Raw genomic sequence first — 15,485 nt, 5'->3', positions numbered from 1 at the left:
AAGCACAGGCCCACACTCCTGTCCTGCCTGCGGTCAGTTTCCCCTGGGAGGTGCCCCGAGGCCAGTTGTCTGCACCTACACAGTGGCCTGCGAGAATCCTGGACAGCCAGTCCAGTCCTGTCACGGTCCTGAGAGCTCCCCCACCCCTCTTGAAACCTGTGTGTGCCCTCCCCCAGACCCACCCCAGGCATCAGAGGGCACAGCCCCCAGTTCTGGGTCCCAGAGCCCAGGATGGTGCTGGGAGACATGGGGACACAGGGCTTCTGCCTCGACTTCTGTGACATCACTGGCGGCTAAAGTCTGCTGCCAGGTGCTAGAGGCTGTGGGGGCTCTGCTGGGCAGGGTGGCAGGACCAGAACAGGGCCCTAGGGAGGGACAGCCTGGCCGACACAGGCTCTAAGACCCAAGGGGACAGGTTAGGGCAGGAAAGGACCACCAGAGGGCTGCGGCTTGTGGAAATGCTTTAATTCACGGATTCTTTGATACAGCGGTCAGTCGTGGGCCTCCTGCTGGGAACACCTCCTCCTCAGGTGAGCACAGCACGATTGATCACATTTCAGTTCTCAGGTTACAAGTCACAGGACCGTGGTACAGAAGGTGCATTTCATGGTTGAAGTCACTACAATTTGCCAGAAACATCAATCACTTTAGAATACTGTAACTATAAAATATATCTTATTTCCATATATCAGCCATATACACGTGTAACTACTACTAAATGTAGTCAGTGTTACAAAATGACATTCTGGGGGCAGACCACACACAGGTGGGTGGGAGTTCCCGGGCATGGCCCTCTGCCTAGGGCTCCAGTTCCAGGTTCCCCACCCTTCTCTGCTCCTCAGGTCCTGGGGGCCCCAATGCACCCGCCCTGCCCCTGGGCCCTGCACTTGTGGCAGATGCACTTGAGACACAGGCGACCAGTTCCCACAGAGTGTGTCTTCCAGATGGGAGGGCAGAGCCCTGCAGGCCTCAGCCTGGTCTCAGAGCAGGGACAATGGGCCATCTCTGCCCACTGTACTTCCCTGCGCTGAAGGGCTCGCCCGCCTGGCCCTGCAGCAGTCGGCTCAAGGTCTCGTTGAGAACAGCTCCTCCTCACAGGCTGGCTCCAGCTCCCTGCAGGATCAGTGGACAGCAGCACCTCGGGCCATCCTGTGACAAGGCCCAGGCAAGAGCCTTGCAGGCTGCCCAGGGCAGGGCTAGACGGGCTGAGGCACAGGAGGGCCATGACTTGAGGCTGCCTCCTGGGGGTGTCAGGCCAGGCAGTGGCTAGGCCCCTGCAGGGGCCACAGCACAGTCAGTCAGCGGGGCAGGGCAGATGCTGGTCGCTGTCTGGCTCTGGCTGGACTAAGCCATCATGTCCTCCCTGGCTGCAGCTGCACAGACGCCAGCTTTGGGTGGGAACACTTCACGAGTCTGCACTCCAGGGCCCAAGGATCCAGGGGCAGGAAGACAGAACCCACACAGTCCTATCCAGAGAACAGGGCAAGACAGTGCCAGGGGCCCGCACACCTGCAGCAGGGGCCTGAGCAAGGGCATAGCCGCTGGCCTGGGAGGCTGGCACGCCAGGTGCCCTCTCCCTGTAATGATGATAGTGCAACAGAGCCTTTATATAAACAGTTTATTTACTCTAAACAGCAACACAGACAAACGCCATATAAACACAAAGGAAGAGGTGCGGGTGGAGACGCTGCTGACTTTGGATCTGAGGCGCATTAGCAACAGCCAGGTTGAGAGAAGGGTGTGGGAGGGAGGGACAGGGACTTCCACACAGCCCACTGGAGGCCGGGACAGCTCTGAACGGTGAAGCATGCCTGCATCCGAGCAAAGGAACTAGCTCCTAGGGGCTTACCCAAGTATAAAAGTTTATAATTTTACAGCAGTTGAAATACTGACATCAATATTAAAATAAAAGCAAGTTTTACATAACAATCAAAAAATACAAAAGACTGAAGGAAGAGACCCTGTATGAAAAACTGGGGCAATTCAGCGAATCGAGAACTGTATGCCAGTGGCGGAAATGGAAGATGGCGCCCGCCCAACCCTCCCAGGTGACCGGTAACTGCACGAGCGACTTGAGATTTGCAAAAGGTGTAAACAAGTTCTTGCCAAACCAATCCCTTCCTTTTGCGGTGCCACAGGGTCGCTGTCTATGAGGGTGCAAACTTCTTGGCTTGTGCTCGAACCCTTTTCTCATATTCCACTCTGTTTTGGCTGGGGACATCAAAAGAGAAAAGACACATTAGAAGGTGGCAGTGGGGCCTGCCGCCTGCCTGCAGGGCCACTGGGCAGCAGTGCAGTGCAGACCTGCAGCAGGTGGCAGGGAGGCTGTGTGGTGGAGAGCCCATGCCGGCCCCTGGATGGAGCAGGGAGGGAGGCCATGGAGATGGGCAGAGCAGCAGACTCCATGTGGAGACTCCACAGCCACCCCAACTTCCATGCAATAGGCAGAGGCCCACAGACAATTGGGGGGTAGGGGTTGGGGGCAGGAGGCCTGCAACATAGTAATCTGTGCCAAATTCAGTTCTTTCTTTTCTCAAGAGTGCAGCAGCTGTTCACAGGTGTAATCCCATCACTGACCAACATGTGCAGCCTGATAGTCCCCTACTCAGGGATGTCACCACATTGATGCCCAACTTGGTGTGGACACCAGCTCAGCATACTGCACTTCAGCCTTGAACTCCAGGTTCAAGGGATCCTCCCACCTGGGCCTCCCAAGCAGCTGGGATTATAGTTCCACTGTATCTGGCGAGTCTGCAGTCTTAATCAGAAGTTGGCAGTTAGTCTTAGATAGCAATAAAAATTGTGGTCAAGAGACTGCTCAACACTAGTTTTTGTTCCTCATTTCCAAAAACAGACACAAGCTTCTGGTGGGTTTTCTATGTGGCTCTCAGCCCAGGCAAAGGTGCAGGAGGCAGGCCCTGTGCAGAGGGCTGGGGGTCTGGAACAGCTCAGGATACGGCCAGCCTGCAACATGAGACCTGGGTGAAACTGGCTGGTGGGGCAGCCAGTCCACATCAGGGAGCAGTGGGACCCCCTGAGGACTGTGGGAACGTTTGTGGAGCTGGACTCCTTGGGACAGGAATCCTAGTGATCTTGTAACACACTGGGGGCTGATCTGAGACCCCATGCCACACCAGCTGTCTCAGCGAGTGAGCTCCCAGGGTGCTCCCCAGGAAGCAGGCCTGCGACCCTCCCACGCCCTGGTCTGAGCACAGCCCCCAGACTGCATGCTGCTCAGGCCCAACCCAGAAAGGTCTGGTGCCTGGCAAGGGCAGAAAACGACACACATGCCAGTCCTGGGGACAGGGACAGTGCGACATGAAGGCCACGGGCCAGCAAGGTGCAGTGACAAGGCCCCTGACAGGCAGGCCAGCCTGCTGGAACCTCAGAAGGAACCTGAAACTTGCAGGACGTTCACCCCAGGTACTTCTGAGGTGGACAGTGTCACAGAGACGGTGCTCAGGGGAGAACAAGAGCAAGAGCACACAGCAAGCTGGCGGCACCAGGCTGGAGGTGCAGGCCTCCATGGACAACACGCAGGGCCACCCGCACCCACAGGGGCTCGCCCTCCGGGCCACAGCCAGACAGCTGGTGGACGTGGTGACCACAGCACACGTGGACGGAGGCCATCCCCAGAGGCTCCAGGGCCTGCCTGGAGGCCAATGGGGAAGGAGGTGTGCAGTGCCTGGGCTGGCGCCGAGCCCAGGGAGCAGCACGTTTCTCAGGAACCAACACCTTCGCCTCCTGACCAGCTCCAATTCAGGAAATGCCCTCAGAAGGAAAAGGCTTCTGGTGATAGGGGTCAGAGCCCCTCTGGGTCCCTGGTCAGGGGGACACATAGGGATGCTGCTCTCGAAAGTCCTCCACTCCATTCCCCTTGGCAAGGCTGCCCATGTTAGGAGGAGCTGGTGGTCTGAGAGCTGCAGACAGAGCTGTGGGGGGAAGGGGGCCCAACAAAAGAAACATGGCCCCACTCAGGGCACAAGTCCTTCCTGCTGCCCACGATACCGGTGGACCAAATCAGAGCAGGCCCTCCTCCCTCAGGAGACAAGGACCGGACCCAGGGGACCCTGCCATGGCAGCACCACGTGAAGGTGGGGTGGAGCCCAGGGCTGTGCAGGGCTGTCGCTGAGCAGCTCCCTTGGGCTGGGACACAATCCTGGAGGAGCCACGCCAGCAGCAGGGGTGTGCTGTGCTAGGGGACACTGCCCCACAGGAGCCCACAGCACCCGCCTCCTTGCTGAGTGGTGCTCTACCCACCAGCCCTGGGGGCTATGCTCCCTCACTGACAGCCTCTGCACACGCAGCTCTGTGGCCAACAGGGCCTCACTGTGGCTGCATGTGTCCCTAGCCACCTGAGTGGCTGTCCCATCTTCCCCTCTGTGGTGCCACCCCACATGAGATGGCATCTGTCTCAAAGCCTCCCTTTGGGCTGCCGTCCTGGCTCCCCTTCTGACAGGCAGCCTGGACTGCACTTCAGGGAAGGCCTGCGATTAGCAGGCCAGTTACTACTAACCAGTAAATCGTGTAGGCCTCTGCTTGAGCGGGGTCTTGGATATTTGGTTCATTTAGAAGTTCCTGTATTCCTAATAAGATCTGTGCAAGACAAAAACAAGAGAGCAGAGTGGGCTCAGTGGCTGGACAGGTGGCCTTGGCCAGGGCGAGCCCTGTGGGCACAGCCAGCCCACATACCTGCTTGATGGTGATGGCTGGCCTCCAGTCCTTGTCCTCCTCCAGGATGGACAGGCACACTGTGCCCGAAGGGTACACATTCGGGTGAAAGAGCGGCGGCTCAAACTTACCTGGATGAGGGCAAGGAAGGAAGGAGTCACTGTTTGGACGCAGCTCTTACCTTCCCTCTGCCCTCCTCCCCGGCGCCGGGCCTTCGGGAAGGAAATGGAGGCCAGGAGAGGTCGTGAGGACAGCACACGTGTTCCCTTCTCAGACACGGAGCCTGGAGAATGTGACGTCTCTCCTAAGGCAGCAGCTCCAGGAAAGCAGACGCCATGAGGGGGCCAGGTAGTACAGTCCAGGCCCTGCCCAGAGAGGACTTGGGGAAGAGGCACAGTAGGCCAGGCCAGGGCGGACAGCGGTTCTTCACACACACACACACTCTCTCTCACACACACACACACACACACTCTCTCTCTCTCTCTCTCTCTCTCTCTCTCACACACACACACACACAGCCAAGTCTGCCGGTTGTGGTGCCTCAGGGTGTGTCTCATTTTTCATCTGTGCAACTTGTTGGTTTTTCTTTATTTTCAAAATGGTTTCACTATGTCCAAAGTGCAAGTGCATCACAGAGAGGAGCACCCCGCCAGCGCCAAGGGACGCAGTGGACATACCCAGTGCTGCTCGCCAGCTCCGCTCAGGCGCCTGCAGACCGCTTCCTGGACCTTCTGCCAGTGCACTCAAGGCTTTGCAGGGCCATGGAGGGGTCAGGCTGTAGTGCAGGAGGGTCCTTGTGCTGCTCTACTGAACAAAGCTGCTGTGGCTGGGCATGAACTTGGGTGCGTGAGCAGGCACAGCATCAGGACAGCGCCTGGGCAGAGGCTGCCAATGCCTGTCCTCAATGCCAACACCAGGCCTCTGGGTTCTCCTCTGCATCTCCTCGTGAACTACTGAGGCACAGCCCCTTTGTTCCATGGCCATTTGTAAGCTGCTGCTTTGGAGTACTTGTTCCACCTGCCGCTCACTGGTAGGAGCTCCTCATGCTTTCTGGATACCACCCTTCTTCAGTTCTGTGCCCTCTGTGGGCTTGCCTTCTTGCTCTTCTGATTGTACGTTATGGCAAACCTAAGCGACTGACTTTAATCTGATTTACTAGCCTGTAATTTCCGTCAACAACTGCATGTAGAAGACAATGCACATGAACACCAGCCCCTGCCCCTAGCTCGCCTCCCGACTCAACCCACAGCGAGGAGACGCTGTTGTTGACTGTACAGTGAGGATTTAACCCTCGTGCGCAAGGTTAACAGTGCTTCATGCTACTACCAATGCACACCTGGCCCATCTCCAGCTTTGGCGATCACAGGCGGGGCTGCCTCCATCTCCCTGTGCCTCCTACTGGATATCGTCTGGCATGGACCTACCCAAGTTCAGCTCCAGTGGTCATGGCGGACAGCCTTCCCAAGGGAAGCTCTCCAGCAAGCACATGAGAGCTCCTGCTGCCTGGGACCATGCTGCACCTGCCCTTCTCTATAAGACAGTGGCATCCAACTGAGATGCTGCCTCTCCTCTTGGGTGATGAGCCAGCCGTCTTTCCCTGGGTGGACCGGCCAACTGGACAGCTCTTCTGTGAAGGGCCTGCTCCATTTCGTGGTGGTTTGCCTTCTCTGCAATATGGAGAGCTCTTTTTCATTTTTTCCTACAGATCTTGCAATGATGGGGATGGAACCCAGGGTCTCAACTTCCTAGGCGAGCTCTACCACCAAGGGGCACCCTGCCCCTCCTTTCTGAGGCCTGCTCCTCCTTCTGGTGTCTCCCAATGAAGACACAGTCTTAACTTCAGGCAGGTATTCTATGCTTCCCGGGGTACTCTTGCTCACCCCAGGTCAGAGACAGCCTCCATGCCTCCTTTCCCCTTCTGCTGGTGCCATGAAGCAGGTAGTCTTATTCTCGGTAAAGGAGACAGCTCTCTTCTCCCACTGGCCATCCACCTCTGCTGTGTAGGTCTGCCCGTCTGCCTTAACACGAGTCCCAGTGTATTGACCTCCATGTCCTGAGGCAAGTCTCAGTACTGGTTGAGCGGCATCTGATCTATCCATTGATGGTCTGGGCACTCTGTGCCCTGAGCCTCAGTCTGAGTCTCATGATGACCCCAGGATTGCACAGGCCCTCACCATTCCTGTCCTTTACATTTCCACATGCACTTTGGAGCCTGCTGGACTCTGGGACCCCATGACATGCACAGCAGTTGGGGTGTGGTTGTATTCCCAGCACTGAGCCCTTTGGGCCACACAGCAGAGCTTGTCTACTATCTACGTTGTCCTTTGCTTCTTCCAGAAAGGCCTTGGTTTCCTTCCAGCTAGAGATCTGGTCACACCTGGTGGGATTCACTTCAAGACAGCTGGTGCTATTGTAGATGGCTTGATTTTAAATTCTCAGGAGCTGCTGCTGTTTTATGGTTTCTACAGGTTAACTATTTGGCAGCAACCTTCCCAAGACCCCGGTGACCTGGGTGCTTCTTCCTAGGTCTCTTATGGGACTCTTCCCACGTTGGTGCATTTGCTTGGGATTCCAGTAGGCAATCAAATGAAATGGCAAAAATGGCTACGTTTATGTCTCATTCTTGAATATTTCCCCCTCTTAATTAAAAGAAATCACTACAAAATAACTGTGCACAGCAAAAAGAATCCAAACAGCTGAAAACAGTTAAGTCTCCACCTGATGTCCTGTTAGTAGTTAATTTTTAAGCTCTCCTGTGGGGCTATTAGAACAGAGAACAGGGGCTGGGGAGATAGGCCAGTCGGTAGAGTGCTTGCCTTGTAAGCACAAGGCCCTGGGTTCGATCCCCAGCACAAAACAAAACAAAAAACAGAGAACACGTTCCTTGGCAGAGTAAGGTTTACACCCTGGGCCAGGGGTCTTCTTAGCGTCCACTGACTGTGCTGCACATGGGTATATAGCCACAGGAGCAGGCAGAGGGACTGATGGCCTCTCCCTGCTCAGGTTTTATCTAACTGGATCCAGGTCATTTTCCAGTGGCCACCATTTTAAACAAGCTCAGGCTTCTCCTCTGAGCAGCAGCTTGAATGCTCTGTACCCAGGCTGCAGCACAGGCTGGCAGCAGACTGGGTTAGGGTCTGAGCCCTGGTCCTGTTGCATACCACCAGGGATGGGGTGCCCATGGGCACCAAGTATAGATCCTCAAAGCTGACAGTCACAGAGGGTCCAGGCTGTCTGGGCCTGGGAGATTCCCACTGATTAGCTGGGATGGGAGACTAATCTGATTATGTGCACCTTCCCCCCCAGGGCTGGACAGACTCAAATTTACAACCTGCACAGGGGACCAAAGCTGACCGCTTTGATCTCCCACACAGCACTGGGGCACAGTGGCAGCAACCATAGCTCGGGCAGCCCAAGACCACAGGTCTCTCTGTAGGAACTTACATTTCGGTGGTGAGGATGGATAATCATCTTTGAAGAGCATCCGCAGCTTGAACAAGCCTCCTTCCCATGGAGTCTGCAGGGAAATGACTGATTAGGTGGGCTACTTGTCTGCAACAGGCAGCCCAGGAGGAGGGGCTGGTCTCCCATCCCACCCGACCCCAGGAACCAGAGACCCAAGCTCTGTGTCCATGGGAGAGCTGGAGGAGCCCTCTTTAGAAAGGAGCAGGGGCAGGAGCTAGGCTCTGGAGAAGGCAGGTGGCCCTCAGAGAAGTCAGGATCCACAGTTCATGGGCTGTCAAAGAGCTTGGACACACGGAGCTGGGCCCAGCAGCTGGCCTCCCCATCACCATGCTCTTCAAGCCACCTGACTCACATCTGGCCTGCACAGGGACTGTTAGTGGGACCCACAGCCAGAAGCCCCTCCCCACCTGGGTTCAAGGGGGAACCATGGTACGCCTCCTACCTAACACGAGGGGTAAGGAACATTCTCAGTAAAGGCTGGGGTCCACCTGTACCACAAATGGACCAGACACATCACTGCTCAGGAAAGCAAAGTCCTACTGAAGATGGCTTTGCTCAGAGGGAGAACAGCTGGGGGGTAGGGGCTCTCAGGCCTCATGGGGGTGCCCAAGCACAAGAGCTGTGCCTGTGGATGGTCACCTGGAGTCATGGGAGGCCCTTGCCCTCAGATCTCCTTGTGACAATGAGGACAGACAACTAGCTCAGGGACACCCAGAGCCCAGGAGGCCAGCCGAGGTCTGCAGGTGAGGGCACTTTCCAGGAGTACCTGTACTGGGGTGGGCTCACCTGCCCTTGGGCTCTCATGCACCTCACCACATCCTGAGGGACAGGCCAGAGCCCAGTGCCCAGTCAGCTCCCAGTTCCTCACCACAGGCCCTGGCCTGGCCCACTGGGCCTCTCTCCAATCTCATGCCCCAGGAAGTTCTTTGTGCTCCCTACAACCCACAGAGTCTGACCCTCCCCACCAGCTATGCCCAGTCCCAGTCTGGTCAGAGGCCACTTCTTTCCGATCTCATGTCCCCTCTGGGCTAAGGACAGGTCAGAGCTGTGAATATGACTGGTAGGCCCATAATTCTGACAGCTGTGGCCCCAGACAATGAACACCTAACCCAAGTCCCTTATAGGAGTTCCAGCCCTGTTAGAACTGGAGCACGTAAGCAGCTCTTACCCCCTTCTTTCCTGGTATGGCACACTCCCAGTTCATCAGGTTCATGGTCCCGTCTGGGTTCTTAGTTGGGACAGCCACAAAGCCCTGAGAGAGGACAGCCACAGAAGCAGGTCAGCGCCACGGCGACTCTCATCACCTCTAAGGACTATCTGCAAACCCCACCCAGCGGCCACAGGCAGGCCACAAGACCACATGCAGGGACCTCAGGGCAAGGAGGACTGTGTCCTGGGCAGCACAGAAACAGAGCTCCTTACAAAGGGGTGGTCCTTCCTCCAAGCTTTTCTCTCCTGGGCAAGTCTGCTGAGGGCGATCCCCGACATGTTCAAAGTCCCTGTAACAGATGAAACCACAGGATTAGCAAAAGCAGACCTCAGGTCTTCTGCACCTCCCAGCACACTAGCCAGAGTTAGCAAGCTGTTTCCAAGGAGCAAGTGACCAAGGCTCTGACCCAGTCCAGCAGGATGTCCCCTTGGCAAGTTACCCCCAGTGTGCTCGGCATCACACCCTCCTTGTTCACTGGGAGACCACTCAGAATGCTGCCAGGCAGGTAGGTGGGGCACTACTGCTGTGCCCCTCCCCCAAGGCACTGTGGAAAGAGAGACAGAGGTCTAAGGCCACAGCTGTGCCCTGCCCACAGAACACACACTCCCCAGCAGACACAGAACACATCTGTCCTGCCTTCTGTACCCATTCCACTGTTGGACTCCCAGGAAAAGGTCGGGGCTGGCAGGGATACACAGAGCACTACTCCAAGACTCAGTGTGCAGGGATGGGACACCCCTCACACAGCACTAGATGTGGGGGGCTGCTGGGACCAGCTCAGCTCAGGCCTGGCCAGGAGGACAAGCCTTTTTAGCATCCAGCCTACCTGCCCTCCTGCAGCCTCGCCTGCCGAGTGTGTGCTAACTCTGTCTGGAAGTCTGCCCCAGGACCCTGTGTGGCAGCTGGTCCCAGGGGAAGGCTGCCCGCACTACTCAGTGTCAGACCTGACACAGCGTGAGGGCCCAGTGCAGCACACCTGGAGGGACAAGGCCTCTAAGGCCCTGACCCACCTGGCCGCCACCTACTCCCTCTACCACAAGTCAGGGCTCAGCACTGTCAAGTCTGCCAGAATGCTGGAACCTAAGGTCCATGGAAGTCCAACACCGAACACAAGTCAGGCCAGCATTAAGTGATTCTCTCACAAGGTCAGAGCATTTCTCTGAAGTGGCCCACACTGAGGGTCATGGGGGTGGGGCAGTCTCCCCTGATCCTAGAAGGAAGAGGCTCACACCAGGGTGAATCTTAGCTCTTAGCAACCCACGCACAGAGCTGCGCTGGCTGAAAACACAGGTCTCCCTGTAGGCCAACCCCAAGGTCCCCTGTGCTGGCCCAGCCTCATCACAGCTGTGGAGCACTGAGAAAGGACATACCGACCCCTTCCTGGCAGAGCCTCGACTCAGACCAGCCTGACTTGTGGTAGGAGCCTTGCACTGCAGCCTCTGGCTGGCCCTCACCCTCCACTCTCCTGTGGCCCCTCTGGTGCCCTCTGGCTCAGCTCAGGCCAACCACTTTGCCCACAAGGCCACAAATATGTTAGCAATTAAACTGCACCCTCTGCCCAGCACAAGCCCACACAGCCTCCCCACTTCCCCTCATCAATCACACTGCCACAAATCCCACTGGTCAGTCCAGCAACACAACCAGGAGCCCCTCACTACCCTTGGAGCACAGCTGTTCTTAATGTGGCCCCTCAAGCAGCACCACCTGGGATGCATTAGAAAAGCAAGCCCACTGAGCTCGGGGTGGAGTCCTGCACTGGGGTCTTAGGTGGCTTTGGGGGAGGGGTACTGGGCATTAAACCTAGAGGTGTTTCACCACCGAGCTACATCCACGGCCCTCTTTTAAAATTTTACTTTAAGACAAGGTCTCACTAGGTTGCCTAAGTTAGCCTTGAATTTGGGATCCTCCTGCTTCAGCCTCCAGAGTCACTGGGATCACAGGCATGCACCACTGCCCCCAGTTCTTAGGTGACTTCTGAGACTCTAACCACATAGGCTAAGTGGAAGGGGTGCTGGGTGCCACAGGCAGCCTTCAGCATCACCTCCAGAGCCTAGGTTTCAGGAATCTGGGTAAGGTCACCACAAAGTACCAACAAGGCACTGGCACTTTTTAGTGGTCACGTGCACTCGTGTCTAAGGGTAGGCTGCCAGGCCACATTGACGGGGAAGGCCACAGGGGCCACCAGCTCCAGCACTTGAGTCCATAGCACACAGGATAAAGGCTCCTATCTTACCTGGTCTCGAGATAAGTGCAAAATAGGCACACCACACTCAAATCCAAACCAGAACTGTCCTTCACCACCACAGAGCCTGGCGTGCCAACTCCTCCCTCCACAGTGGGACACAACTGTCTATGCACAAGCATGGCTGCGAGGCCTCTGCCATGAAGCACACTCAGGATCGGGGAGGCAGTGGCCTCTTGTAAGCAAAGGGGGAGGTGGGCACAGTTGAGGAAGTGCAAAGATGGGGAGCAGCTGTCAGATGGGTAGCAGAGCTGCCAGCTCAGGAGGGCATGAGAGACAGGGGCAGGGAAGGTGGGGGCAAATCTGAGGGTCTTGGGGCCACTGTGAGGGCCTGATGACAGAGCAGAGTGAGAGTCCTCATTTCCATTAGCTCCCCAACTCTTCGTTCCAACTGGTTCTTCTCAATGACCCTTCCTAACTCCATCCCCAGAACCCTCAACCACTCCCCCAGGCTAAGGGCTGGCACCCTGTAGCTTCCCCAGCTGAGTGGCCTCCCTGAGTGGCCACTGTAGCAGCACCATCCCCACCCAGCAAAGCAGAGGGCGCAGGTTGCAGAACACCTGTCGTGCTCACACTCCCTGGCCAGGCAGGTGCTTGTTTGGGTGGCAGAAGGGTCCCCAGCAAGTCTGAGTGAGGCGAGGAATCCAAGCAGATCTCTGAAGCTCCACACCATGTAAGTACTCTGGACAGTGAGAAGCCATGGGTACTATACCAGGTGAGCCTGGGCAAGGACATGGGAGAGGCCCTGCCTATTGGCAGAACACCACCACAGGTCACCTCTCTGGCTCCCAGGTTGGGACAAAGGTGCCCACAGAGGCACCTGTCCCAGCACCCAAGTGTGACTGTCCTTGGTGTGAGACACTGAGGGGTGGTCCGATGAGATCAGCTGTGCTTTTTCCCAAGGCCTGGCTGCCTCTTCAATGTCCTCTGCCCCACAGCATCCTGACATCAGGAGGTAGGTCCATAGGCCTCCTGGTAACCAGGAGAAAGCAGCCAACCTGCCATAGCACAGATCTGTCCATTCAAAATCCCACTGAAAGTCAGTTGGCTCCCCAAATTAACTGTCACTTGATAAGCAATAAGCGTTATTAACGCTTTAGAACAGGAAAGTTTTAGGAGGAAAGACAAAAATAAGCCAAAACCATTAAAGACAAGCAAGGCAGAGAACCGTGCAGGGGTCAGAGAGGAGAGCTCTGCCCCCACCCCTCCTGGAGCTCGGCAGGGCCTGCCCTTGGTAGGCCCGAGCCTGGGATCCAGAGCCCGCACAGGCTCATGAGGTGCTTACCTCGGCAGCTCGACCTGCGCGCGTGTGGCACGGGCACTAGTACTAGGACATGCCTGGAGAAACCCTTGGAGGCTGCTCTCCATCCCGGAGCACTTCCGCATGCACCACGCAACCTCACTCAGGCCCGGTCACCTCGATCTGTCCCAGGACCCAGGCTACTTCTGAAGCAAGGTTCCGAAGCTTGAGCGGGCCAGAACCATCACCCCGAACGCCAGGGAGAGGGCCTCTTTGCAAGCACATCTTAAGTTTCGGCTCTGTGCCAGTTTTCCGTTGGTGAGCTAGAGCCCCTGCCCTCTAAGGTGCAGGGGAGTGACCAACAAGACCCAAAAGGCAGGCACAGCAATTCCCCAAAGGGAGGAAGTAAGCTGCGCTCCACGGATACAAACCCGGCCAGCCGCGGTAACGCCAGGTGCGCAGGGCGACGCGGCCCGCTGACCACGGCCTTACTAGACTCCCGATCACCCAACTACCGGTGCCCACCTCCGTCCAGCAGCCCCGCGGAGGCTAAGGGGGATGTCGGGACGTCGGACGGCGGCGCAGCCCGCGACCGCGACGCAAACCCGGGCGGCCCAGAGCTGCGGGGCGGGCGGGAAGGAGGCCGTGGGCGGGGAGAGGCAGCGGGCCGTGACCCGGCGGCGGCGGAGGCCGCGACGGGGGCAGGGAGGTCGCATCTGGAGTGAGTTCGCGGGCGAGAAGGCAGAGAGGCCGCGGACCCGGAGGCCGCGCCGGGAGATCGCGGACCGGGAGACAGACAGACCGCGGGGGGAAGGAGGCAGCGGGCCGGAGGCCGCGGCGGGAGGGAGTTCGCGGACGGGGAGGCAGGGAGGCCGCGGCGGGCCCGGCGCTGGGCGGCCAGCGGGGGCGCGGGCCGGCGGCGGCGGCGGGGCCGGGCGGCGCTCACCTGGGCGGCCGCGGCCCGGCGCGTCGCGGCGGCAGAGGCGGCGGCGCTCCCTTTGTCTCGGGACTTCCCTCCGCGCCCGCCGCGCGCAGCCCCGAGCGCAGGACCCCGGCGGGCGGGGCGGGGCGGGGCCTGAGCCGGGCTGCCCGCCGCGCGCCTGCCCCGCGCGCCGCCGCCGCCGTCCCGCGCCCCGCACCGCCCCTGCCGCCGCGCGTCTCCCGCCGCCCGCGTCCCGCCGCCTTGCCCCCGCCGCTGGAGGCCGCCTGGGGAGCCCACGCCGGGGCCGCCTCTCTCGGCAGGCGGCGCCACGGACGCCTGCACCCTTAAAGGAGCCGCGTCCCTGGCGCGAGGGAGCGTCTGCAAACTCCCCTTCGGCGTGCGCGCGTCCACTCGAAGACACGCCGGCGAGCCGTGGGGGGAACGGGAGGCCGAGACCCCCAAGGGCTGCCCGGATGCCCGGCGGGCACCTTCCCGGGCACGGGCCTCGGAGGTCTCCTTGGGGTCAGGGCCGGGGTCCGGGGGACAACGACAGCTGAGGCCTAAGTATCCCCCGGAATCGTTGCAGGACGGTGACGATCCCCGGAGCACAGCGCCCTGTGACATGCCCTGCAATTGGCCAGCTCGGGGCGCTGGGCGGGGCGTTCCTCGAATCCGCCCAATGAGCTGAGCCCGGACAAAAGGCCGAAGAGGCGCACACCGACGGGCGGAGACGTGTGGACGGTCCCTAACCGGCCGGCTGCCCCGGGTGGGGGAGGGGCGCGGCGCGGCGCCTTGGGTGGGGGGCGAGTCCGCAGGGATCCCCGCCCTCCCCGCGCCGGCAGTCCACCCGAGCCCCCCGCGGCTTTGCTGACCAGCCGCGCACGTCCGGTGGGCGGCCGCCGCGTGTGTCCAGGCTCCTGGGAGCCGACTGGGTGCCCGGACGCCCGCAGGGACAGGTGTCTGAGCCCTGCCAGGGTCAGCTCGGGACCGGGCTCCTGGGTCAGCTGGGACGGAGGTGTGCTCCGGCACAGCGGGAGGCCGGCCTCCGCCGCGCCTCCATTCATTCACTCCCGCCTCTTTCCTCCCTCTCTCCTCTGCCTCGTCTTCTTCCTCTTGACTTACTCGCTCACCCTCTTCCTTTCTTCCGTCCCTCCTTGCTTTCCCCCTTATCCTTTCTCCACCCCCTTTCGTGCTTTCCTTACCTCTCTCCTTCCTTCCCCTGAGTTCCCAGGGCAGAGACCTCGTGTCCCTTGGCTGCTCGTCCACCTCGGGCCCAGCGCTCTCATGGGTCCCCTGTGCTCCCAGCCATCCTGTAGATCCTGTCTGGGCTCGGAGGAGAGTAGGGACCAGGAGGGGGACTAAGAGACCCTCTCCCTGCCCTCCCCCACTCACAGAAGCTTCCAAATCCCTTCCAGTCTGAGCTCCCTGGGGCTGCCATTCCTAGGTCCCTGGATGGCCCTGGGCTGGGGACTGTCCCTTCAGCAGCTTGACTGCAACACGCCATCCAGTCTCTGGGCCTTGGCCTGAGCAGCCCTGGGAATCTGCATTTCTAACGTGCACCACAGTTGGCCCTGGCCTGGGCTTGTGTCTGTGGGGCTTTCTGAAGGGAAAGTTCAGGCCCAGCTCCAACTGTGGGCAAAGAGAGGGCAGGGCTGGTTTGGAGGAGTCATGAGGGATGTAGTTTTGGGAGGTAGACTGGACTGGACATGATTGTGGAGGGCCTAGACCTGATCCC

General features: G+C 58.9%; 1 protein-coding gene and 1 long non-coding RNA gene across 5 annotated transcripts; one reads left to right on the top strand and one right to left on the bottom strand.

The window, feature by feature from the left end:
- Positions 1-1,603: 1,603 nt before the first annotated feature.
- UBE2I (ubiquitin conjugating enzyme E2 I) lies at positions 1,604-14,977 on the bottom strand. Of its 4 annotated transcripts, XM_079121923.1 has the most exons (8): positions 13,775-13,896; positions 9,786-9,890; positions 9,559-9,635; positions 9,305-9,388; positions 8,116-8,188; positions 4,693-4,802; positions 4,517-4,596; positions 1,604-2,211 (listed from the first exon to the last, which is right to left on the bottom strand). In XM_079121923.1, the coding sequence occupies exons 3-8, from the start codon at positions 9,622-9,624 to the stop codon at positions 2,148-2,150; spliced, it is 477 nt and encodes a 158-aa protein (XP_078978049.1). In that variant the 5' UTR covers positions 9,625-9,635; positions 9,786-9,890; positions 13,775-13,896; the 3' UTR covers positions 1,604-2,147. The 4 variants fall into 4 exon arrangements, with proteins under 4 accessions (XP_078978049.1, XP_078978052.1, XP_078978050.1 ...); XM_079121926.1 differs by lacking the exons at positions 9,786-9,890; positions 13,775-13,896 and adding an exon at positions 14,953-14,977; XM_079121924.1 differs by lacking the exon at positions 9,786-9,890 and having other exon boundaries at positions 13,775-13,888.
- Positions 2,163-2,833, top strand: LOC306650130. The gene is made up of 2 exons (XR_013760810.1): positions 2,163-2,246; positions 2,314-2,833. It is a non-coding gene; the product is annotated as an uncharacterized lncRNA (long non-coding RNA).
- Positions 14,978-15,485: the final 508 nt, after the last annotated feature.

This window comes from Sciurus vulgaris (assembly GCF_902686455.1).
Source record: "Sciurus vulgaris genome assembly, chromosome: 18".
Lineage (NCBI taxonomy): Eukaryota > Metazoa > Chordata > Mammalia > Rodentia > Sciuridae > Sciurus > Sciurus vulgaris.
This window is presented reverse-complemented; position numbering and strand designations above follow the sequence as displayed.